General features: G+C 37.5%; 1 protein-coding gene across 6 annotated transcripts in view; it reads right to left on the bottom strand.

Annotated features, from left to right (window-relative positions):
- The window catches only part of lima1b (LIM domain and actin binding 1b), a 27271-nt gene continuing 475 nt past the window's right edge, over positions 1-26796 (bottom strand). Inside the window, exons 1-12 of one of the 6 annotated variants that reach the window (XM_060857831.1) lie at positions 26741-26796; positions 17409-17539; positions 15508-15553; positions 12199-12564; positions 11902-12150; positions 7011-7065; positions 5719-5816; positions 5017-5106; positions 4691-4727; positions 4439-4515; positions 2932-3071; positions 1-2701 (exon numbers count right to left, since the gene is read on the bottom strand). The exon at positions 26741-26796 is cut by the window's right edge and continues 83 nt beyond it. In XM_060857831.1, the coding sequence (XP_060713814.1) occupies positions 1681-2701; positions 2932-3071; positions 4439-4515; positions 4691-4727; positions 5017-5106; positions 5719-5816; positions 7011-7065; positions 11902-12150; positions 12199-12564; positions 15508-15553; positions 17409-17539; positions 26741-26752 (2322 nt within the window). In that variant the 5' untranslated portion in view covers positions 26753-26796 and the 3' untranslated portion in view covers positions 1-1680. Of the gene's footprint in view, positions 2702-2931; positions 3072-4438; positions 4516-4690; positions 4728-5016; positions 5107-5718; positions 5817-7010; positions 7066-11901; positions 12565-13385; positions 13685-15507; positions 15554-17408; positions 17540-26740 lie in introns of those variants that run through there. The other 5 variants (XM_060857830.1, XM_060857833.1, XM_060857828.1 and 2 more) reach the window with 5 other exon arrangements.

Raw genomic sequence — 26796 nt, 5'->3', positions numbered from 1 at the left:
AACAGTCTCTGAAATCATTTATTACATTAAAGCCTTACACTTCACCAAGGATTCTTCTGTTTTAAGGCAGATACAGTTTTGTTTGGTCTCTTTGTAATGAACAGAATAGAAAACATTTGCTTAAAATCAGGATCATTAACATTAAAAGGATCAAGACAAGCGGAGAGGCACTGAGCTGGAGTTTAGACCAGTGTGTGTGTGTGTGTGTGTGTGTGTGTGTGTGTGTGTGTGTGTGTGTGTGTGTGTGTATGTGTGTGTGTGTGTATGTGTGTGTGTGTGTGTGTGTGTGTGTATGTGTGTGTGTGTGTGTGTATGTGTGTGTGTGTGTGTGTGTATGTGTGTGTGTGTGTGTGTGTGTGTGTATGTGAGTGTGTGTATGTGTGTGTGTGTGTATGTGTGTGTGTGTGTGTGTGTGTGTGTGTGTGAGAGAGAGAGAGAGAGAGAGAGAGAGGGAGAGATTCTCTTAGACTCTTTCATGCCCTGAAATTAAAAATAAATCAGATATAAATTAAAAAAAAGGTTTTACGGAATCTGCAGCCTGACTCGCCGCTATATAAAACATAACATATAAACTGTAAAATTGTTCATTTTTAATAAAGATCATTTGTGTTCCAGATTATTTTAATGCAACAAATTTATAAACAAAAAAAATATTGCTGTATAAAATAAATTTGGCCTGTTGAATTTGTTAATGCAGAATTGTTTTAAAAAATGAAGATACAGATGATAATCGAGCTTTATGGTGGCGGTGTTTGTTTCTCTGAGCGACGTCGAGACTGTCCCATAAACCTAGAGGTCTGCGTCAGCATGTTATTACATCATCATGTTTGTGCATGTTTTAATGCTGCACTTTATAATATAATAACATTTTGATTTCTCAGGAAGCGTCATAATAAAAGAGTGTTTAATAGTTTTCCTTGTTTTGCAACAAGCAACAGCTTCTTTTATGTCTAAAATGTTCACTTTTTATATTACTATTATTATTACTACACCTTTAATATCACAGGGTTCCCAGAGTATAAAGACGCATCAGAAATGAATCATGACAACGTGGCGTCCCACAAAGCTCTGCTCTAGGGCCGCTATTATTCTCCTGTATATCCACACTCAGGACATTCTGTGGTACAAATTCTGCATAATATTGAACTCTGAATATAGCAAAATAATCTGATGATAAACTAAACTTTCGTTCTGTGCAATTACCATCTTCTAATTGAGGGAACTTTTATTTCAGTTGCTCTGAGAGATGCAGCAATGTGGTCGACATCTGGAATGTTGTGAATGCTGGAGGTATTTAAGGGTTTTCTGGACAGATGGACCAGCTACAAGGTAGAAGACAGACCATAAAAACCTTTTAAAATCTAAAATATCTATAAATAAAGATGTAATTTGGTTCCAGCAGAGCTGCGGAGAAAGAAACTGTGGAACCACGGAATTAAAAACCCTCAACAATAAAATTGTCGCATTTTGTACCAACTCTAAAAAACATTAAGTGATAAAATAATGAGCTTGTTTTTTTTTTTTTTAATCCTGTCAGAAACGGAGATGATGAAGCTGAAATTAAAATATGAAGAAGAAGAGGAACCTCGTCACCTCGAGCATTTATGGCTTTTTTCAAAACATTTTGTATTATTCTAGTAAAGCTGTGAGTCTGAGCAGACTCTAAGGGATGAGAGTGTCTCAAACTTCAGCAACTTCATCATCTTCATCTTCATAGAATCGGTTCCTCTTGATCACTTCCTCGATGCTGAGGGATTCATCCGCTTCTTCTCTGTCACAGAAACCCACATCTTCAGATGTACTGTTGCTCTCTGCAACTTGGGGAGGTGAAGCATTCTTAAGTTCTGGGGGTTGTTTCGGTTGCTCCTCAGCCTGGTCATCAGAAGCCTCTGTTTTGTTTGTTTGAGGTCGTTTCAGGATGGATTGTGGGATTTTGTGTTTCTCCTCTTGTTTTGGAGGAATCTCAAATTCACTGCTGTTGAAAGCCTTGTGCTCTGTCTCAGAGGGTTTTTTCACCTCTGAGCTCTCCTCCTTTTTCTCCTTCTGGAACATCTGTATTTTAGAAGTCGACTGAAGCTCCAGAGAGCCACTCCGAGCCAGAGTGGGCTTGAGTGGGTGTGTTTGCTCCTGATTGTTGGATTCCATTCTCGGTGCCACAGAAAAAGGTCGACTACGATCTTTGAGAGATGCGCTGCGTCTCAGACTCCTCAACTCCACTCGCTCTGTGCTCACCACACTGGACTGGGCGTCGTCCTCTGGGGGCCATTTCAGCTTGAAGGCTTTAACTGGACTCCTTCCTCTTTCCAGACCAGAGCTGGTTGTGTCAGCACGTGGTGGCCAAGCGACCTTCAATCTTTTTGTTTCCACAGAAGCTGCAGGTTTCACTGCTTCCTGAACCGTCTGAGTTTTGGTCTCCAGAGATGATGTAAGATCAGTGACTTTGGCTATAGGAGTTTCCTCAACTGTGGAATTTTGATTTAAGACTTTTTCTGAACTGGGCAGTTTAACTGGGAAGGGGTCATGTGAAGCAGGTTTCGGCTTTTCAGACTCTTCGAGCTCCTCGTCATCACCTCGGCCGGTCCACAGCTCTTTATGAGGCCTGTGTCCAAAGCCCTCGTCATAGTTACCTTTGGACTTGAAGAGCTGGTTGTAGTGAGGTTTGCAGTAGATGTTACCATGCAGGCAGGCGAAATTCACCAAGCTACAATTAGATTTATAGAAAAATGATTTCAGATATCACCTGGTGATGTACAGACATCTATAGTTATATATAAATATAGTCCAATCCATCTAGTGCTAACTGACTATATCTGACTTTCTGACAAACATCTCTGCATCATGTGCTACTCATGTGCTTCTTCAATCAAACATAATTCACTGTTACTCCATTATTCTTACCATTCCAGTTCAATCCAAAGTTTGGCGACTCACCTGAGTTTGGTGTTGCAGTGAGCGCAGCGGAAACAAGAGTTGTGGAAGGTTTGCTGATTGGCCACCAGTTTCTCCAGCGGGTAAACTGTCTTATGGCAAGCAACGCAAGTCTCTCTCACAGTAGCACGAAACCTCTGACCCTATAACATACAAAAAAATTAAATGTAAAACTTTACCACAAAAAGAATAAAGCAACAGAGTAACTAAAGTACAGGACAAAGACAACATCATGCTAATAACTGAGAACTAGCTAGTCAACTACATGCTAATGAACACAGACATTAGTGCAGGAAGACATCAGCCTCTAAATGAGTTTTAATGAGTTTGGTACAGAATCATTAATAAACTAAAAATTTAATAAACACACTTAAAATAATCTGATGTAGAGTGAAGACCAAAGCCTACAAAATATACTGAATCATGGAATTTTGACAGATTGCTCAGGGACGATTCTAGACTTTTGAGCACTCGACTGCACCACGACTGGAAGTTTGGATAGTTTTGCTGACTATCTGCTAAAGACATTTTCAGAAAAGATTATCTTTAAAGATTTTCTGTTTGACTGCAATAAATCTGGGACTTTGTTGATCTCATCCAGGCTTGTGAAGTCTATTTTTCTTTGATTATTTTTATTTGGCTGTTTGAATAAAGAACTATTAGCAATTGGCTGAAACCTCAATCCACCCCTGATGTGTCTCCTTAGAGAAGGGCCTAAACCCGAAGTGACCCGAATCACTTTTTACCTGAACCCGACGTGCATAATTTATTTTTTTTTTTTAAGAAAGACCAAGACAAACCCGAAAAAATTTGACCCGAGTCCGACGCGACCTGTTGGCATTTTTTTTTTTAACCTGGCTGGACCCGAATGTTACATAACTCTACACTAAAGTAACTGCTACAGCATGGATTCATAATTGATTGACAGGTCTGTTTCAACGAAAATTAGATTACTGCCAGTCACACGTCGCCAGCCACATGTCGCAAGCGGTCTTGGCAAACAGAGGAGAGGTTGGAAAAGGACTCGAGTTGATGCACACACGCAAGATAAAGTAGTTCGGGTCTTCTCGGGTCCGTTCGGTAAAAACACATTCATTTTAAATTACCCGAGACCCGACGCCGATATTATTAGACCCGACCCATGTCTGAGGCACACGTGACACTTTTAGACTCGAACCCGCTCAGGTCTCGGGTCGGACCTCGGGTTTTCGGATCTAAGTGGACCCGTGAAGACCTCTACTCTGAGGTCCGACACTGTAAGCAGTCACTTATATGACCCAGTCCACCAGGGGGCGCCATTAGTATTATTGATAGCTAAAAGCAGAAAAGTGAATTCTACCCCTTTGACAAAGAAGCCTGGGTAAATTAGTGAAGTAACATCACAAGACCATAAAAATGTTCTGATCCCCTGAACCCTGGAATGTGAAGATAATAACTAAAGAGCTGAATAACCGAGAAACTGTCATAAATCTAATCTAACCAGCCATGATGTTACACAGAACTCACTTACTCTGACAAATCTGGGTGTGTCGTTGGTTTCTGGCTCACATGCTGCAGTGCTTGAACTTCCTGTATCAGCTAACACACCTAAACAATTATAAATATAGAATATATAATGAGGATGTTTACACGAATCAAATCGAACTATTAATTAAACTTCACATGGACGATTAAATGTGTCAGTGTTTTAAAGTCAGGATCAGTTGTGAGAAATCAGACATGAGACATCAGACAGAGTTCAGTATAAATACATGTAACTGACCATTGGGTTTCGTGCTCATTGGCTCTGAAGGTGCAGACTGTGAAAAAACAACAAGAAATGATAGAAACAAGAAGAAGAAGAAGAAGAAGAAGAAGAAGAGGAAGAAGAGATTAGATTTTAAACTGTGTGTTGTGTTTATCATTTGCTGGATAAAATATTAAAATTATATTTATTAATTTAATCAGTTCTAATTATATATATTCTCCATTCTCATATACTATTGTGCTGTAAAGATTCCATATACACAGTGTAGACTTTTAAAATTCAGGCTCAGTGAGTATCGTCATAGTTTTATAGCTGTAGTTAAAGAGCTTAAAGATATTAACCTTGATATCAGTCTGTTCTCCACCAGCAGGAGGCGCATTTTCCTTCAGATCTGCCGCTGAACCTTTAACCTCGATCTCAGCTGGGCTCGACTGTAAATATCACAACATGAGAAATTAATACCTCAATATTAAATAAATAATAAGTCACTCAACACGCAAGCATGAGTTAAACCCCTCAGCACTGAAGTGACTACGGTTCATTTATTACACAAAAATAAAAAAAGCCACCTGGGTAACAACAGAGCTGGAATCCACGGGGCGTTTATTAAAGCTGTAACTCAACACTTTGTTCAGATTTCAGTCAAACCAACAGAATTCCAGACCACACGGTGAATTAACATCTGTGGTAAGTTTAAAGCTTCTCGATGATTTACTAAGGAACCAGTTAGCAGGCTAACTCTTTAATGCTAATCTGCTCTAAACCTTTATTAGCACAAAAATAATTCAAGGCACATTAAGTTTCAGTGAAAGATGTTTTTAATAAAGTTTAAGTTGTAAATATTAGAAAGACCTAAAACAAGTGACATTACACAAAATAATGGATTTCTCTATTAATCTTTTATTCATTATTAATGATGGTGTGTGACATGAAATATTTATCCGATAGAAATTCATGCAGAAATAAATGTTTTGTAAGAATAATTTGATTTGTCTGAGATACAGAAATGTGCTCCTTCAGGATGGAGGATGTTTAACACTCACTGTGCTCTGAGGACTCCGGGAGTCTTGTTTGGACACGGCGGCTTGATACCTCGCCATTCTGTCTCTCACAGACTTGGAGCGTTCCAGAGAGACCAAACCTGTCACAGGATGAACACAAGGAACGTGAACACACTGGACACACACTACACAATACACACATATTCACACACACATATTCACACACACTACACACATTACACTCTATACATTACACACACTACACACACTACACACATTACACACACTACACACACTATACACATTAAACACTATACATTACACACACTACACACACTACACACACTATACATTACACACACACTACACACATTACACACACTACACACACTACACACATACCACACACATTACACACACACCACACACTACACAAAACACTATACAGTACACACAGATGCTCACATATCACACACATTACACACACTACACACATACCACACACATTACACACATTACACACACTACACACACACTACAGACATTACACACACACTACACACACTACACACTACACACACTATACATTACACACACATTACACACATTACACACATTACACACACTATACATTAAACACACACTTCACACATTACACATACACTATACACTACACACACAAACTCACATATACACACAGTAAACATTACACTCACACATAACAAACACACAATCACATACACTTACACACACACACACACACAACTATAAACTGTTCAAATGTGTGATGTATCAGGGGTTAATGTTCACATTTACATTTACAGCATTTGGCCCTTATCCAGAGGGACGTACAAAAGTCTCTATCATTGTATACATTAACTCTAACTTTGTTGTTGTTGTTGTTGTTGTTGTTGTTGTTGTGATGGTTGGTAAATCACTGCAGTATTAGCAGAATAAACTCCAGACAGCTCTGTTATATGTAAACACTGCTTGTTTGGGGATTAGTGGTTTTCTGTTGGGCGTTTTGCTGCATCACACCCCACACATGCATTATTCATTGTGTTATGTTGTGCTGGTCCTGGTTACGGTCCTGAATATCTCCCACAATTCAGTGTGTTCATGTCATTTACTACTGACTGATCCAGGATCTGCTACAGATTTATAGATTACACTGATGTAGTACCTGATAAATGGGTTGTTTCTATCTGTGCATCTATCTTCTGTGTTGTATTAATAGAAATATATGTGCATTTCTACGCTAGTTTAACTGTGACACAGAGAAGGACACAAACAAAGGACTTGTGTTGATAAAATCAGGAGTTTTGCTTCAGTACCTCTGTCTGCTGGTCGAATATCTGAGTCTTGTGAAGTGCTGTTCATGCGTCGAACCTAAACAACACGGAGAAAAAGAGCACTTTAAAACCTGATGATATCTCAACAGCATTAAATAAAAAGTTCATCAACACAGAAGCAGAAAATAATCAAAATAAATCACAAAAATATTTACAGCAAATAAAGTTTAAAACTAAAATATCTCAAATTATTATTAATTATTATTAATACATTTTGATGTTTCATGGTTTCTGTTAAACAAAGTGTATTAATGAGAATTTGTAAAGATTTACACTTTAAATCCCAAACAATGAAACTCAACCTGAAATCTGACACTTAACCTGAACAATGAAGCAAAAAATAAACTCAATCCATCAGAAAAGAAGTCAGAAAATGAAGCAGGATAAAAAAAATGTACAGATCTGAAGTTTACAAACAGAATTTAACACAAAAATCGTGACACAAAAATGTCCAGAACAGATTCCAATCTCTAGAAAAAAGAGGGAAAGATAAAGAGAATCCAGAGACGCAGCAGCACTCAGGGCTTCCTGTGTCCTTCTTAGCCAAGAACACACACACACACACACACACAAACACACACACACACACACACACACACACACACACAGCTTATCTACTCAGCACTGTTAACATCACAAAGAGTAAATCTTCACAGTAAACGTCTTTTGTCTTTATGCTCATTAGCATGATAATGAAAACTCTTTACACGTCAGAGTTAAATAAACCTCCTTTGTTGAGAAAAGTAATCATTTGTTTCAAGTTTTAAAAGATTTCTTAGATATTTTTAATAAAAGTTAAAGCTGAATTAACTAAATGAAGAGAGAGCTTTCACATTTCACTATACAGACATGATGCAATTCTGATGTAATGTAAAACCTGGAGGTAAAAAAAATGCACACGTTCATGTGAGGTTTTCTGATGAAGACCTCCATCTAACTCCAACGGAACATTATGGATTTAACCTGAATGACCCTTAAATTCAGTCAGAAATATTTTGTCTCTTTTGTTTTGCTACAGAATTTGTAGCCATATGATATTTTTCTGAGGACCAGGTGAGTATAAGGACACAAACCTATCCTCATGAGGACCTTCTATTATACGTGTATTTTTGTAATCTTTAAATTCTAAACTTTTTTGATGAATAGGTTTCTTTAAGGTGGATTACATTTACATTCACAGCATTTGGCAGATTATTATCACAGGATCTCATCTCATTGACATAATTATTTTATCACTATTTCTACACTTAAAGCTAATGAACTCTAATTTTAACCAGAAGTAACTATAATTAACAGTTTTTGTAAAAATGCATATTATATATATAATGTGAGGCTCATAAAGGGCTGAGCACACAAACACACAAACACACACACACACACACACACAAACACACACACACACACACACACACACACACACAAACACACACACACACTCTAATCTGTTATGAATTATGATAAGCTTCTTTAGTCACTTTCAGGCAGCAGTTATTTGCATCTACACTTTTTGTTTGATGTATTTATTTAGATTAATGTATTTTATCGGTTGTGTTTATTGTTGCTTAATTTAGTTAGTTAACTAAATTAGAAGCAAAATAAAATTATTCATTCGATGTCAGTTTTCATTGGTTGTTCTGTTGCACGATAAAGAATTTTGATGCTTTAACACATTTGTAAATTTCAGTAATCTTAAAGCCATAGTCAAATGTTGATACCTAAATGATGCGCAAATGGACAGAATTACATATCAGTCTCAGGTATGGGGGTGTGGCCTAAAGTATGTAGGCGGAGCCTGTACTCTGCTTATGCAAAGATTTTGCTGTTGGAAATGAAGGGCATATAATACAAATAATACAAATATTCATTACAAAAGAAACAATTTGTTAAAAATTGATTAAACATTAATTATGACATAGTTGTTTGACTCCTTTTTCAAACACAATGATAACTGAAATCACCTAAACAACCCTGATCAAAAGTTTACACATGTAAAGGAGAATGAGCAGCTCATGTACAATTCTTACAAAAGACTGCGTGCTAACATTGATGCTAAAGGGGGCAACACATTCTGTAATGCCACACATATTAACTCGAGTCCTATAAGAAATAAATACATTTGCTTTGACATCTCACTCATGTTTTCTTTAAAAAATGGTACAGATCTTGCAAATTCTCTCAAGGTACGAAAACTTTTAAGCACAACTGTATATATTCAATAATTATAATGAAACAGACAGGATTATATGTGGAGAATTTATAAAGTGTCATAATGGAGGAACGATACACACTGAGTGAGCGTCTCTCACTGTTACTTAAACTCATTATAGGATTAGTGTGTGTGTGTGTGTGTGTTATTGTGTGTGTGTGGGGGGGGGGGGGGACCTTGAGCAATGATCCATGCTGTTAGCCCCGCCCAGTCTACTATGAAATTCTGTTATATTCCCGGTTGCCAGGTCCACACAATTGCTACAGAAGTTGATTTTTTTGTCCATTTTTGTTTATGTATTATTCTATGAGGAGGAACAAAGTTGCTGATCTTGCTGATTCATGTCTGGTTCATGCTAACATGCTAACTGACTCCTTTTAATTGCTGCTGGTTTTTTTATGATCTGATAAATCTGCTTTAGTTTAGAGATTTTAAGGAATAACATTCAAGATGGCCGCCAGTTAATCTGTTGTACAAAGATGAAGAGAAATTAAAGATAAAGAGGGAGATTTCTTTTTGAGGGTGTTCATAGGGTAAAGTGTGTGTGTGTGTGTGTGTGTATGTGTGTGTGTGAGAGAGAGAAAGTTGGAGAGAGAGAGAGAGAGAATTTGAAGCCTAATCATATCTTTCATGTCACAAAAATCCAGAATCAAAAACGTCCTCCGTTGTCATCCACATATATTTTTTTCAGAGCTCGAGCACAAGCGTGTCAGTGTGACGGAGGACAAAGACACACTGTCTCCATCACACACTGTACTTTTAGGGGAACTTCAGAACAATGACGGTTCCTACACACCAACCACACCTCAGTATCTCAATGGAATAAATGCTTAGAACATGAAAGAAAAAAATCTAACAATGAAACAAAACTCTTTCCAACCTAAAATGTGCTCTATTGTAATTTTAGACATAATAAATAAATGACTGATGTTACAGAGCACTGAAACTCTTACAACAAAAGGTCACCATATTAACAATTACACAGGTTTAGTTCTTCTCAGCAGTGTGATTCTGACCAATCAGAATCCAGAACTCAACAGCGCTCTGATATAAAGAGTAAAATGAAATAAATTCAACTGGAACTTTATCGTTATTTACCTCAATACACACGAGAGCAAGAGTAAATGTGTGGATCAGCATGTGAGAGAGGAATGTGAGTGAATTCCTGACCTCTGGATAACACCAGAGAGAGAAAGAGAGGGAGAGAGAGAAAGCAAGAGAGAGAGGGAGAGAGAGAGGGAGAGAGAGAGGGAGAGAGAGAGAGCAAGAGAGAGAGGGAGAGAGAGAGGGAGAGAGATGAAGAGAGGAAGAGAGAGGGAGAGAGAGGAAGAGAGAGGGAGAGAGAGGAAGAGAGGAAGAGAGAGGGAGAGAGAGAGAGAGAGAGAGAGAGAGGGAGAGAGCGAGGGAGAGAGAGGGAGAGAGAGAGGGAGAGAGAGGGAGAGAGAGAGGGAGAGAGAGAGGGAGGGAGAGAGGGGAGAGAGAGAGGGAGGGAGGGAGAGAGAGAGAGACAGAGAGAGAGGGAGAGAGAGAGACAGAGAGAGAGAGGGAGAGAGACAGAGACAGAGGGAGAGAGACAGAGACAGAGGGAGAGAGGGAGGGAGAGACGCTGAGGACAGTGATCAAGAAGGCACATTGTATTCATTAACTAAAAGGAAAAAACATGATAAATCCTAAATAGATATTCAAATAGAACTATGTGTGTGTGCATGTGTGTGTTTCTGTGTGTGTGTAAGTATGTGTGTGCATGTATATTTGTGTGTGTGTGTGTGTGTGTGTAAGTATATGTGTGTGTGCATCCGTTTGTTTGTGTGTGTATGTGTGTATGAGTGTGTATGTGTGTGTTTGTGTGTAAGTATATGTGTGTGTATGTATACTGTATATGTGTGTTTATGTGTGTGTATATGTGTGTGTGTGTGTGTGTGTGTGTACATATATAAATAAACAAATAAATAAATAAAGCCCATGAGGGGGGGGCACGGTGGCTTAGTGGTTAGCACATTCGCCTCACACCTCCAGGGTCGGGGTTCGATTCCCGCCTCCACCTTGTGTGTGTGGAGTTTGCATGTTCTCCCCGTGCCTCGGGGGTTTCCTCCGGGTACTCCGGTTTCCTCCCCCGGTCCAAAGACATGCATGGTAGGTTGATTGGCATCTCTGGAAAAATTGTCCCTAGTGTGTGATTGCGTGAGTGAGTGAGTGAGTGAGTGAGTGAATGAATGAGTGTGTGTGTGTGTGTGTGTGTGTGTGTGCCCTGCGATGGGTTGGCACTCCGTCCAGGGTGTACCCTGCCTTGATGCCCGATGACGCCTGAGATAGGCACAGGCTCCCCGTGACCCGAGGTAGTTCGGATAAGCGGTAGAAGATGAATGAATGAATGAAAGCCCATGAGATCATCTACCTGGTTACAGACAGAATTCATCTAATGTACACAAAATGTCTAAATCTGACGATCTGAACTGTAGGAAGTGATGAAGTGATGAACATATAAACTACACTAAACATCAACAAACTACACAACATCACCCATAAAACTGTTAAGCAGAACAGAAGAACATTCTCGTGTCTTCATTAGAATTTTAGCTTCAGACATTAAACATGTTTGACCAAAGTCTGAGGTGTTTCTCCTGTCAGATGGAGAGTAAATAAATAAATCACTAATGTTTGTATTACCTTGGTTTCTCCTTTCTCAAACATGTTTTTAAGGCTGTTGAGAGCAATGTTTGGTTTCTCCACTTCCTTCTTCTGCTCTTCCTCCACCATCACCTCCTGCTTCACCTCCTGCTTTGTCTCCAGCTTCAGCTCTGGTTTCACCTCCTGCTTTGTCTCCAGCTTCAGCTCTGGTTTCACCTCCTGTTTCACCTCCTGCTTCACCTCCTGCTTTGTCTCCAGCTTCAGCTCTGGTTTCACCTCCTGTTTCACCTCCTGCTTCACCTCCTGCTTTGTCTCCAGCTTCAGCTCTGGTTTCACCTCCTGTTTCACCTCCTGCTTCACCTCCTGCTTTGTCTCCAGCTTCAGCTCTGGTTTCACCTCCTGCTTCAGCTGCTTCACCTCCTGCTTCAGCTCCTGCTTTGTCACCTTCGTCAGCTCTGGTTTTAACTCTTGCTTCAACTCTGGCATTAGCTCCAGCTTCGTCTCCATCACTTTCTCCACCTCACCTTTCTTCTCCTTCTGAACCCTGACAGGTCTGAAGCTGTGAGTGCGAGAGGGAGCTCGAGGTTCTGCCGGAGGTACAGGTTCGGTCACACCCGGTGCGTTCTGTCGTTTCTCCTCCCAGCGTTTCTTCAACACACTCAGGTTCCCTGAGCGGACTGCTGAAGGCAGGCTCTCCACTGGCTGGACATGAAGAAAATAAACACAGGAAAAAGGACAAGTGTGATAAAGGGTTAAAAATAACCATTAAAAGTCATTTAAATTAAAAACAACATTTCTTCACAGCTTTATTGAACAGAAGTCTAAAATCTGTCCATGTTACCATGGCAACCACAAGATCTCTAAAGCATGCTAAAAGGTCTCCAGGTATTATGTCATCATCCTGTAATAGTTAGGATATAGGATGTGATTGACCACACCCCCAAAAGAGTCATGTGACTCTGAATCAAAAGATCGGGTTCTAAACAAAAGCACACAAACGCAAAAGTAAACAGTAAACTGTGAGAGAACAATAATTTTATATTAAAAATAAACATCAGAGAATGTTATGTGTTATAAAAGTGCGGTAAAGAAAAGTGATGCATCAGGAAAAACATTTCAATAATAAAAAAAGAGTTTGATACAAAAGTTTGTCTGAATTTATGATTCATCCTCCAAATGAAGTTGTTGCTGAATAAACTCCAAAACTACATCAATAAAACACAAGTTACAGCAAGATATCACCACGGGATGGACACACACACACACACACACACACACACACACACACACACTCCTTACTGCCATCTGAACCCTTTCCTTTGTTTGAGTGAGATTCACTCAGCAAGTCATCGTCCACACGCTGCATTCAAAAATCACTTGGAGCAAAGAAACAGGAAGTGACAATAAGCAGAAGCACACAGAAAACTTTCCATTTAGCCAAAAACCAAACTGATCTGATTCCGCTGCCGGGTTTCTCACATCAGACATAAAGATCAGAGCAAAAAGCATTTGGAGGTAAAGACCTGGACAGATGAAGTATTTCCTCTTTGCTTTTTATTTCCACTTTATCCCTCGTTCTCTGTGCTGGTCAAAGTTTCCCCAGATGTAGAGCAGGAAAAAGTAGACGTGTAAGAAGAAAACCCCCTGCTGAAGACCGCAGACCGCAGGAGGGAAAAAGAACAGGGGACAGGATGGAGAGAAAAAGTGCTGAGGTAAGAAACAAAGAGAAAGAAACAGACAGAGAGAGAGAGAGAGAGAGAGAGAGAGAGAGATTAGACGGGAAACAGAGACAATTATTAAGGTGGAGCAGAGAGAGCGAGAGAGAGAGAGAAATGAAGGAGATGGAGGAAGGGAACTAGAGAGGGAAGTTCAGTAGGAGCTCAAAAGCAGGAAATGAATTGTTTGTGGAGTAAATTAACCCTTTCTTCACTGAACAGCACGAGCCGGCATCTAAACACCAGCTCCTTGAGTGTGATGTGTGACATCGTTAATGTGTGACATCATTAATGTGTGACATCGTTAATGTGTGACATTGTTAATGTGTGACATTGTTAATGTGTGACATCGTTAATGTGTGACATCGTTAATGTGTGACATCATTAATGTGTGACATCATTAATGTGTGACATTGTTAATGTGTGACATCGTTAATGTGTGACATCATTAATGTGTGACATCATTGATGTGTGACATCGTTAATGTGTGACATCGTTAATGTGTGACATCATTAATGTGTGACATCATTAATGTGTGACATCATTAATGTGTGACATTGTTAATGTGTGACATCATTAATGTGTGACATCATTAATGTGTGACATCATTGATGTGTGACATCATTAATGTGTGACATCATTAATGTGTGACATCATTGATGTGTGACATCATTAATGTGTGACATCATTAATGTGTGACATCATTAATGTGTGACATCATTGATGTGTGACATCATTAATGTGTGACATCATTAATGTGTGACATCATTGATGTGTGACATTATTAATGTGAGACTTTTTGCTTAAACATAGACACGAAAGTTCAGCTGCTGCCTTAAAAACGTGACTCAACTCAAGATGAAGATTTGCTTTGGTTCACATCACAAGTCCAGAGCAGCGATTTCACCTGTTTTACTGTGCAGTCTGAGGTGTGACATCATTATAGTGTCTCAGTCTGATGTCAGTAAAAGTATCTCAGTAAAACCTGGTGTCTTGTCAGGATCAGAGTCACGTGTGATGTCACACAAACGAAGCTCAGTGACCACTCAGTAAAACCTGATGCTGTAATACTATAATAACGTCTCAGGAATATTTCAATCACATTAATAACGTCTAAAGTCACATCAGTGTCTCAGAAAGCATTCGGTGATATCAAACCCACTGAAGATAAAATGTTCATTTGTACACAGGACATACAGGAAAACACTGACTCTTAAACCTAAAGCTAGCTGTGACCTTCATTTACAGTCACACAACAAGAAGCAGAAGATCTGCCATGAAATACACAAAGTTCATCTGATGGTGGAAGTGGAGATGAGCACAAAAAAGAGAACAAAGTGTTTCAAAAAAAGGAGAAGTTCAGTTTGTTCTCATCTAAATGTCCAGTGTTTGATCTTGTGTTCAAATAAACATGAAACCTCTAATAATTCACTAATAACTCACTGATAAATCACTAATAAATCACTAATAACTCACTAATAACTCTCTAATAACTCTCTAATAACTCTCTAATAACTCACTAATAACTCACTAATAACTCTCTAATAACTCACTAATAACTCACTAATAACTCTCTAATAACTCACTGATAACTCACTAATAACTCTCTAATAACTCACTGATAACTCACTGATAACTCACTAATAACGCACTAATAACTCTCTGATACCTCACTATAGACTCACAGATCTCATTATTACAACACTATTATTATATTTTATTTATTTATGTAAATATTCAGATGTCACTGTTTCAGAATCCTGTTTACTAAATAATTAGTGCAACAAAATACTCATCAACATTACCTGCAAAACATCACTAATTATTGACACTTATAGTGTCTTTTATTATTATTATTATTATTATTATTATTATTATTATTATTATTATTATTATTATTATTACTATAGTATTAACACTGGCATCTTACCGTTTTTTTCTTGTCTGCATTTGCTTCCTCTGCAGCCTTCTGATATCTGAAAGAATAAAGAAGCAAAAAAATAATTTAAATCAGACATTTATTTATAATTTTGACATTTTAAAAATATAAAAGAATTCAAAGAAAATTCTTTTTGTAAAAATAAATAAATCTTGAGATTGATGTTTGTGCACGTAAATCATTTACAACAGTATTATAACATATTTGAGTGAAAAAACATATTTGGAAAAATATTATTATTTTTCTTCGTCGTATTTTTATTGACCTCATTTCGTTTTCGGGGTTAATTAAAAATAAAAAGACTGATTATGATGATCAAGCTCTCAATTATGAAGAAAACAAATGCTTTGACTTTAACAGAAATGTAAAATAAAAATGAAATGCGTAAAAATCTGCAGCAGTGATTCCTCCGTGTGAAATCTGAGGTCCGCCCTCTAGCGGACATATAGAGTAATGTACTTTCTCACAGGCTGCATCTTCTGTCCTTCAGAAGCCAACAGAAAACCAATCGAACCACAAATCCATGAACAGAAACCTCTCCCACTGGATCAGAGCAGATTCTTAATATTTCCATTTTTATATAAAGTCAGGAATTATGAGTGGAAATTGACCAAACATTAATAATATAAAATAATTCTTTAATGAAAATATTTTTATTTACTTTAATTTTAATTATTTCTTAAATTTATGTCTACATGTGAAACAATGTCAAAAATCTGACCTGTCAGTAATATGAGGTTTGAATTAATTAACTTATTAAATAAATAAATAAATAATTTGGATTGCTGCTGTAATTTAAATTATTTCATTATAATCTTATTTTATTCACTGGGGAAATAAACAACAAAAAAATAATTGCACAAGTTTAAAATTTAAAGCTAAAAAGATTTTTATTAGTCTTTATAAAAATAATAAATATTTAAAAGATTTTTTAAGTGGTTGATACAGATCCTTGAAAACATGAACTAAAAACTTCATTTTCCTCTGAACACAAAGAGTTCAGTGTTTCCTGATGAAAACTCAAACCATCTTTAATAAAAACCCAGAACAAGCAGAACTGGTTACTGTGGACATCTTAATAATGAATAACACACCATATCACTGAATCCACCCAGTAATCACACACACACACACACACACACACACACACACACACACACACACACACTTCCCAAGCATTAGAGATTCCACAGTAACACACACACCCACACACATATGCGCACACGCACATTCACACACATATACACACACACAAAACACACAAACATACACACACACAGACACATTCACATGCACACATGCATGTGCACACATGTGCGCACACACACACAAACACACACACACACACTCAAACACATTCACATGCACACACATGCACGCACACACACAATGTAAAGGATGCAGTATGAAGCTGAATTAGAGTAAACTGAATAGTTCATTAGAGATTATTAAAATCAACACACTGCCATAAAACTGCCTTTCTATAATCTCTATATTGCTATATTCTCTTTATATAGCTAAAGAATACACATATAAATAATAAACAACCAAACAAACATATAAATAAATACATTTAGATAAATAATTAATCTGTAATTTAATATATTTTCGTTGATATGGCATTATTTTTTATTTGCAGTTGGTTTATTGCTAATTAAGATGCATTTATTTATTTACAATGACCTAAAATTCACTCTAAAGAAATTTGCAACACTTTCAGAGGTTGTCCAACAGGGGGCAGCAACCAGAATTTACAAAAAAACAAACAGAACAGTGAGCTGTAGAATGAAATTAACTGGTGAATTATATGTGTTTAGTTGAGGATGTAATGATCCCGAAATCAGATCACTACATTAAAGCTGCCGTATGTAAATGTTTAAATGTTTACTTACTTGGAGAAGCGTTCAGCAATGGCGTTGTTTTTCCCTCGAGCGCTGACCAGTGAAAGTTCCCTGGCTGTGATGCGTAAGGACTGAGACGACCACTGCTTACGACTGAAAGGCGTCGACTCCATCACCACACCCTGAAAAACACACACACATCAATGACAATGTGCATATAACACAAACACTGTTTTGTCACTGTTTCTGGAATTTTCCTTGTTTGTCTTCTAACCTGTGGACTTTTTTTGTTTAGAGACTACAAAAATGTAAAGATTAGAATTCTAAAAATATGAACATTACCACATATCAATTTCATAAACATCATTAGCAGCTAGACAAGTTTCTACTAAGCTAGCTCATGTTAAGCTAACTATTATCTCATATAACATTAGCAAGGCAGCTAACATCAGTCTAATAGTTCTCCTGTTTAAACCAGTAGCCAATGTTGCTAGCAAGCCAACTAACAATACACTAATGATTATATTGTGTAAAGAGGAAGCGTAAGTGACTAGCCACCGTTAAAATTGATTTATAATTTATAATTTATAAATTTATAAGGTCTCTAGCAAGCTAGCTAGAGTGTAGCAACTATTATTTTAATCAGCTTACAGAAATACGCCTGAATGCTATTCATGCTGATAAACATTCAAACTAGCAGATTTTTTATTGTGTAAACTAGTATCTTTGTTTGCTAACAAGCTAGTTAACATTAGCCTAATGAATATATAGCATAAACTAGCAGTCTTGACTGCTAGTTAGTTTGTAAAACTCATTATAATTTATATCTACGGTTGCTAGCAATCCAGTCAGCTAACTGTAATCTTGTGTAAACCAGTAGTCATGGTCACTAGCAATCTAGCCAACAGTGACCCAATGATTATATTGTGTAAATTAGAAACGTAGGTGATTAGCTGCTGTGTTTACATTCAGTGATTGATGAACGTTTAAGCTAGCAGACTATATAAGTTTAGCCAACAGTAGACAAGTTAATTTGCAAGTCAGCTTATATATTGTAGCTGTATGAAATATGGTAACTATGAGATTAGTGCAAACCCAGTCTTTACAAGGTGATGGAACATTAGCATTTAGCCCCTGCTTCTTTATTTAAAAACAGCATGTGCTCATCAAATGAACAAAATCTAATTCAGTGTGAGCGAATGGCTAACGAGCTAATACCTGACATCCAACAGTGTGTAAGTGTAAATTAGTGGAACGTGAAAACCCTCATGAGGATGGAGCTGAGAAACACAGAGCTAGTCGTGCATGAAGTCATGCAAATCGAGTTAAGAGAGCCAAATAAGAGCCGAGCAGCAGCTGGAGACAATCAGAAGATAAGCTTAGGCAAAATGATACTACCTGCTCGGAGACGAGACCAAAAAGAGAAAAAGTCCTTTTTCTCACTAAATACCACTGAGCTCAAGCAGTGTTCAATTTTATGGTTTGTAGTACAGCGAGTCTGAATTCTGGATTGTGGTTGGACAGAATGTGATGACTCACTTCTTACAGTAGCTAGCGGTAACTAGCAGCTGCTGGTGACAGTTATTGTTTCTAAAGTCCACTTCAACAATGTACACAATAACAAATGTGTTACAATGCTAATTCACAGTGACGTGTTCAGTGGATGAGCCACAGCTAATTTGCTAAATATTTATGGAAGGAGTCTCCAGAGTGTATGTGTGTGTTTGTGTGTGTTGGTGATGTTGGTGTGCGGTGGTATATGTAAGTGTGTGTTGGTGTGTGTTTGTGTGTGTTGGTGATGTTCATGTGTTGGTGATGTTGGTGTGTGGTGGTGATGCTGGTGTGTGTGTATATGTAAGTGTGTGTTGGTGTGTGTAAGTGTGTGTTGGTGTGTGTTGGTGATGTTCGAATGTTGGTGATGTTAGTGTGTGTTGGTGTGTGTTGGTGATGTTGGTGTGTGGTGGTGATGTTGGTGTGTGTGTATATGTAAGTGTGTGTTGGTGTGTGTAAGTGTGTGTTGGTGATGTTCGTGTGTTGGTGATGTTAGTGTGTGTTGGTGTGTGTTGGTGATGTTGGTGTGTGGTGGTGATGTTGGTGTGTGTATATGTAAGTGTGTGTTGGTGTGTGTAAGTGTGTGTTGGTGATAAAGGGAAGCTGAGACACAGAGTGTCAGTACAAAGTGACAGATGGACTGCAGTCAGTAATTAAACACTGGAGTCACCTGATCAGTAAATGGAGCTGATACTCAGGCAGCATGAGGTTCAGATCCGTTCATTCGAGGCTTTTCACCTCACACACAGCTCATGAGACAAAGAGAGATTCGGCACAGAGAGTTTCAGAATGAATTTAGAATAAAAATATCAAGTATCAAGATAAATATAAAGATATCTATCTAAATAAAGCTAAGTACTAGCTTCTTCTTCTCCGTCACACATTTACTTCACTTCAGACTCGAGTATAATTTTGACCTTTATAATAACTATCTGATAAAATACTCTTACTGTTACTTAAGCATCGTTTGTGTGTCTCTTTCTGCTATCTTCTAAGGTGTTGAGTTCTTTAGTGATGCCTGATAAGTGTGAGTTGTTGTATGCTGTAAGTTGAACGTGTTGCTTATAAAAAGTCTTCTGTTCAGTTGTCTTTTATCTCAGAGATAATTAAAGGTTATCAGAAAAGGGCGTGTCTATAAATTACAGAGTGCTGCGGTGAATTACTCACTGAGCAGCTTACAGCGTCATCTCTTCTGAAACAACGTCTGGATGATCTGAACAACCGTTAAGTCCTTTTGTAACTAAACCTGGACAGCTGAAACACATCATACATGGCGCACAACACCATCCGCTTTTACTTGCAGCGGAAATGAATGAAAATGGTTCCTCGTGAATATTCATATTACATTTATAAAAATATAAATTTCGCTCATCATCACGGCACTACGTGACTGAGTTGAAATTTCCAGGTTTAGCGTGTCGCTAAAGACATCACTGAACATGATAGCTTGCTAAAAATAACAAAATAAAATGTAAAAAAGAAAAAGAAAACAATATTATTGTGCTATTGAATTGCCATATTACCATAATTTGCATATTAAAACATTTCTAGCTGCTAATTCCAGTGTAGCTTAACAGCCAATCAAACTTGTTAATGTATTGTTGTATTTTAATGTTGTATTGTAATTTACAACGCTAGAAATGAATGGTAATGTTTCTATTGTTGTACTGGTGTAAAGACAAACCTGTTCATGTTATTAATCCCATATTAGTCACTCTGAGCTGCGTCATATAATCTGCCATGAGGAAATAGTTTGGTTTAAAAGTCTGACTCATCTTTTTTTTTAGTATCTATAAAACCATGCCTTCATTTTGTCTGGACAACCCTGAAGCTCTGAAGGTGATACGGATGAAAAAATAAAGCTGAACTCATGAGAAAACGGTGCAAATTCAAACAAACAAACGCGAGGAAGATTTGAATTTTGCTAAAATCAAGTCATACGAAATAGGCGCACGAACCCTAACACGAGCCCTAATCCTTACATTAATCTCTGTATTTTTTCAACTGAAAAAGAAACAGGACTGTTGAGTACATCAACATTTTTTTCAGATGTGACGATAACTTACTAAGAACATCTGCTATATGGCTATAAATACAGTCATAAGAATTAGCATAAAGTGCTAACTCTTACGATAAAGTGTACAGCTTGCCTGGATCTAATCCCACACCTCATTATAACCCTAAACATTAGATATTTTAATGTGGAAATGATACAGAACTGTCAACTGGAACATTTTCCACAGGTCTGATGATGATTATTAGACTTAGCATGGGATCACTAACTCTAAACTTTGTGGACTTTTCCTGACACTCGCGATCTATCCCCGCCCATAATCCTCACTTCAACCTTCTTCTCTTTATAAGCTGGACTTTGTGCTAAACTGCAGTTTTATAATCACTATGACATTTCGTTGTGTGACAGATTCAGTCTGAGGAAGAATTTACACCTGTTTTAGATCGTTAAAGGAGTTTCTGGGCAGCGCACTGATAATAATGTATAGGAAGGACACAAAAGTCCACAGTACACAAATCTAATAAAGATTCAAGCTCATGTTGATATTGGTTGCCAAGCAACAGAAGGCTGGTACATTAGCGCTAAGTAATGTGTTTGCTCAGGTTGTTGGCTGCTGTAATGATGAAGAAAGGAACCCTGACATGTGACATCCAGACTATCATGAGCGCTTACATCATCACAGACACACACTGCTGGACTCCTGACGCAATGGATTTTGATCTGGGAGTGTGTGTTATAGCTTGTGTCACATTATCTGTGTCTGACGGCTGACACAGCGTGTTGGCGTACGTGTATAAACGTATCTCAGTTATGTTTGATCGTGAGGTTATTGAACGACGGTGAGGAGAAGCGTGAAGTCCAGCGCCACTGTCTGACTGTTTGATGGCTAAAATTCATGAATTTAGCTGTATATAAATCAGAGACACACAGAATGTGACTCAAGGCCAATATTCATATACAAAGTTTGTGCTATTAATTAATTACTTAAAGCTTTAAATCCCATAAAGAACACAACTGAAGTGAATCCTACAAATAGTGAATGAGGTTAAAGTGTCTAAAGTGTAAGCATAGCAGATAAGCGCTAGGTCAGATTATCCTTCACACCATGAGCATGCTTTCTTTATAGCAGGTTATTTGAAAATTCACATCTCAGAAGCTTTGACTCTCTGAAAATCCTGCAAGCTCAGAGCAGGTGATGTTTCTAACTTTGCTGTGGAGCTCAGATCATAAGGAGCGTAACACAACAACGAATAAGAGGAACTTTCCCAAATAAACATGGCCATAAATATGTCTCAGGTTTCTGACTTTGAGTTGTGAAGTTTCTGAATGAAAAACTCTACAGCACCGATGTCAGAATGAAACAACAGACACTGACAACCTGCAGCTCGCTTCACAGCCGTATTTCTCTATTCAAACCAATCATTTGTATCCCAAATTAATCGAATCTGCAGCGATGCTCATCAGATGAGTTGGAGATGAGACACGTCTCGTTCATTACGTCTGAAAGGAAGTGCACCTTTTTTTTTCTTTGCACGAGTGGGAATAGTTTCCAGTCTGCTGCACTGACTACGAATCATTTTCTCTGATATTTGATGCAAGAAAAGCACAAACGGTGTCTGTGAAGTCTGCACAACATGGTGGGACTTACACACTTTCATCATCTAAATAATCATTATTTCTGTTCGGACTCTAATCTTATAGACAACATTTAAATCAATCGTCAAAACAATCGTCTGATTTCACGTTGTTCACCTCTTCACTGATGAAATGCTTTTCTTATTTTGACCTAAATACCTTTCAAATTCAGTCACGCAGTTTGGGAATTTCTTCAAAAATGTAGTAACTGAGCTGAGTTATGCTTTAACGGAAATTCAGGAATGCTGTCACAGACAGAAAGAGTTACTTTAAAGAGAAAGCACAGTCTAAAATTCTGCGAGTGGAGTTCTGAAGCTAACGCAGCTAACATGTAATGAAAATGTAGTTTATAGCAATCGGTTTAGCTTCATGAACTAAATCTGTGATAGTGTCCACATCAGCATCAGACACAGATACAGGGGTGTGGCCTCAGGTCTGAAGGCGGAGCTTGTGTGTAATTTAGATCATTAATATATTCTCATTTAATAAATCTGAAACCAGATTTTCACTTTTTTTGCTCAACTTCTTCTCAGTTAAAGTTTCTGTGTAGAGCCTCATGAGAGAGGAACCCTGTGGAACATGAGAACCAGTAAAGAACCATTAAAAGAAAACATTTGCCAGAGGATTTATAAAAGACTTGACTGGATCTGTTTTGACTAAACAAACTCAAACAAATGAGACACAGTGCAGATTTGCGTGAAAAACAAGTGCCTTCTTCCAAAATAGCTAACAACCAGAGCAACGTGATTCACAAGGTGTTTCACATGATGATGTAATTCAGTGTTAACGCTTTGATTTTTATCTAAAAGAAGAAAGTGAGAGGCGACGCCCACATGTCTGAGACTGACTGAGCCAGAAGCCACATATCCACCAAAAGAAATATAGAGACAACGTCTCTTTCTAGTGAAACTGACAGACCCCAAAGCCACGCCTCTTTCAACTGAAACTGACAGACCCCAAAGCCACGCCTCCTTTACTGAAACTGACCACCCCAAAGCCACGCCTCTTTCAACTGAAACTGACAGACCCCAAAGCCACGCCTCCTTTACTGAAACTGACCACCCCAAAGACACGCCTCCTTTACTGAAACTGACCACCCCAAAGCCACGCCTCCTTTACTGAAACCGAGATACGCCCAAGCCACGCCTCTTTCAAAACACAAGCCACGCTTAAATCACATGAACAACATGTAGAAACTAAATCACCAGAATTAAGTCACTTCTTGTCTTTGACTCTGATTATTTTAGTGTTTATTATTGATCATGGTTTTACAGCCACAGGATTTTGAATCTCCCCTAAATACTTTTTGCTAAACTTTAATCACTTAAAGTGCAGTTTAAAGTTCGAAGTTAACAGACTGTAAAACCTTTCTGCTGTTGTGTCTGCTGTTTCTTTGGCTCACTGGATCTCTCAGTGCAGAATAAACAAATAAACAAAGAAATTGTTCACCTGAACTTTGTTCAGCTCCGTCCCACAAACCACAGGAGCAAAATGTGAGGCTAAATATGGAAAGCTGAACGTCGGCATGTCAGAGACTCATCAGTATGAGCAGTGTTTATACGCCTGAGGCACCTCATTATCACACACTAATAACCGGAGCATGACTGTTGACTGAAGCCTTTTTTTTTATAACAAACTATGATTTTTTTTCAATCATTTAGATTCATACAAACTTTCCTAAAAAAAAAAGGAATGACAAGGTGAAGGCTTCAAGTTACAGATGTTGCAGGAAGAAAGAACATCTGATGCCTTCTGCTTTAACGTCATGTAAAGTGCACGTGTGAATCGTCAACATTCAACACAAAGCAAGTTTCAGTGACAACGTGAACAAACAGCACGAGAGAAATTCTGACTGAATTAAAACATAAAATACACTTCTGTCCTTTTTCCCTTCATTTCATACTTATGTGTTTAATATTTATCTACACAGCAAAATTGTCCTCCTCCTTAAAGGAGAAAGAAAGTGAGACGAGGCCATAAGTGCAAAAAATCTGATTGCATAATGTTCAGGTGAGTTAATAATTAACACCAGTGAGTAGAAGAGCAGAGTGAAGTACAGATTAAAACCTTTAAATGATATTTAAAAGAAACATTAAACAATCTTGAATTTTGCTTCTTAATCTGAGATTTTCTTTAAGAAAAATTATTGGGTTTTATTTTATATTGGTTGTAATTTGGTTACAGTGCAGTGAGACACGTGACGTTACAGTACAGCGAGACACGTGACGTTACGGTACAGCGAGACACGTGACGTTACAGTACAGCATATGACGTTACAGTACAGTGAGACACGTGAAGTTACAGTGCAGCGAGACACGTGACGTTACGGTACAGCGAGACACGTGACGTTACAGTACAGCATATGACGTTACAGTACAGTGAGACACGTGAAGTTACAGTGCAGCGAGACACGTGACGTTACAGTGCAGTGAGACACGTGCCGTTACAGTACAGTGAGACACGTGACGTTACAGTGCAGCGAGACACGTGACGTTACAGTACAGTGAAACACGTGAAGTTACAGTGCAGCGAGACACGTCACATTACAGTTCAGTGAGACACGTGACGTTACAGTACACTACAGTACGTGACGTTACAGTACAGTGAGACACGTGACGTTACAGTACACTACAGCACGTGACGTTACAGTACACTACAGCACGTGACGTTACAGTACAGTGAGACACGTGACGTTACAGTACACTACAGCACGTGACGTTACAGTACAGTGAGACACGTGACGTTACTGTGCAGCGAGACACGTGACGTTACTGTGCAGTGAGATTTCCTGTATGTTGTATATATTATATCCAGTCCAGTAGCTTGGTGTAGATTTTGTAGCACAGCAACTCTGAGCACTTTGTAAAGACATTGGAGATGATTTCATCTTTAATGTTTGGTGTTGTTGTGAAACAAATTCTGAACACAGTGAGTTTACTGTAATGACTGAATTACACTTCATTTAATTAACACCTTCATCAAAGGAGCAGAGTTACAGAGCGGGAAGGAAACTGATCATAACATTAATGACTCAACACTCTAACATGCAGCACAGCTTTTACTTCTAGACAGGTTTTCAGTTTAAAATATATAAAACACACACACACACACACACACACACACACACACACACACAGAGCAATTATTCAAATGATATAAGGCTAATATAAGCTACCTCTTATGAATAAATGGTTAATTTATTTTTGTTAATTAACATTTATTTATGTAATTAAATAGCAACAAATTTGGGTACTTAATTATAATTAATTTTTTATTAGTTTGTATTTTAACAATATTATTTAAAAAATATATTTGTAGTTTATTATTTATTTATTTCAAGTCTTTTTAGTCTGGATTAAAATATTTATTTTGTCTTTTGACATGAGCTTGATATTAGTTTAATTAAACTGCAAAATAAACATAGAATATGCAAATTATTAAGGGTTTAAAGAGGACCTGTTATAAATTATAAATAAAAATCCAAAATTTAAATATTCATTATACATTATTCATGGTGTTTTACATGTTATTAGATTAGATTAGTTACTATACTAGTTTAATATAATATATTAAAGATCATATACACAACATGATACAGTTTGATCAAGTATCATTTTATATTCATTATAGATTATGCAAGTTATCAGCAGTCTTGATGTGTGTAGACAATAAAATTAGATTAAATAAGTCTGTAGATGTTATTACATAATGCATTACATATTAAAGAGAAAATAAAGAGGATATGATATTGTGTGTATTACATACAGTATATAAGAAATGATTAACATGAGATTATACATGACATGACCTATAATTTATATATGTATATTATTGTATCTTCTGATTGTATATTGTTTGGATTTATAATATTAATTTAATATTAATAAGAATTAACATTTAGAGAGAAATGTTTTGTTTAATTCAAGAGACTTGTTGAAGATGAATTACAGATACAGTAAATATAATAAAACATGAGTCTTGGGTGGAGATTTGAGGATTTTGATATAAACACATTATTATGTGATAATAGAAACCTTCTTGTAGCTCAGAAGGAAACTGTGATCTTTGAAACTGAAAGTAACGAGATGCAAAAAAAAAGATTTTGTGGGATAAAGGCCCATGTTTAGGGAGAAAAATACAGGGAATAATGAAATGTGATGTGTTTGGGTTTCAGCAGATCTACCTGTAGAGTCATGACCTCACTCTGAAAGAACACAAAGGCCCTTGTTTCTATTAGAG

Source organism: Tachysurus vachellii, chromosome 22 (genome assembly GCF_030014155.1).
Source record: "Tachysurus vachellii isolate PV-2020 chromosome 22, HZAU_Pvac_v1, whole genome shotgun sequence".
NCBI lineage: Eukaryota > Metazoa > Chordata > Actinopteri > Siluriformes > Bagridae > Tachysurus > Tachysurus vachellii.
Note: the sequence above shows the minus strand (reverse complement) of the source record. Positions and strands in the feature narration are given on the sequence as shown.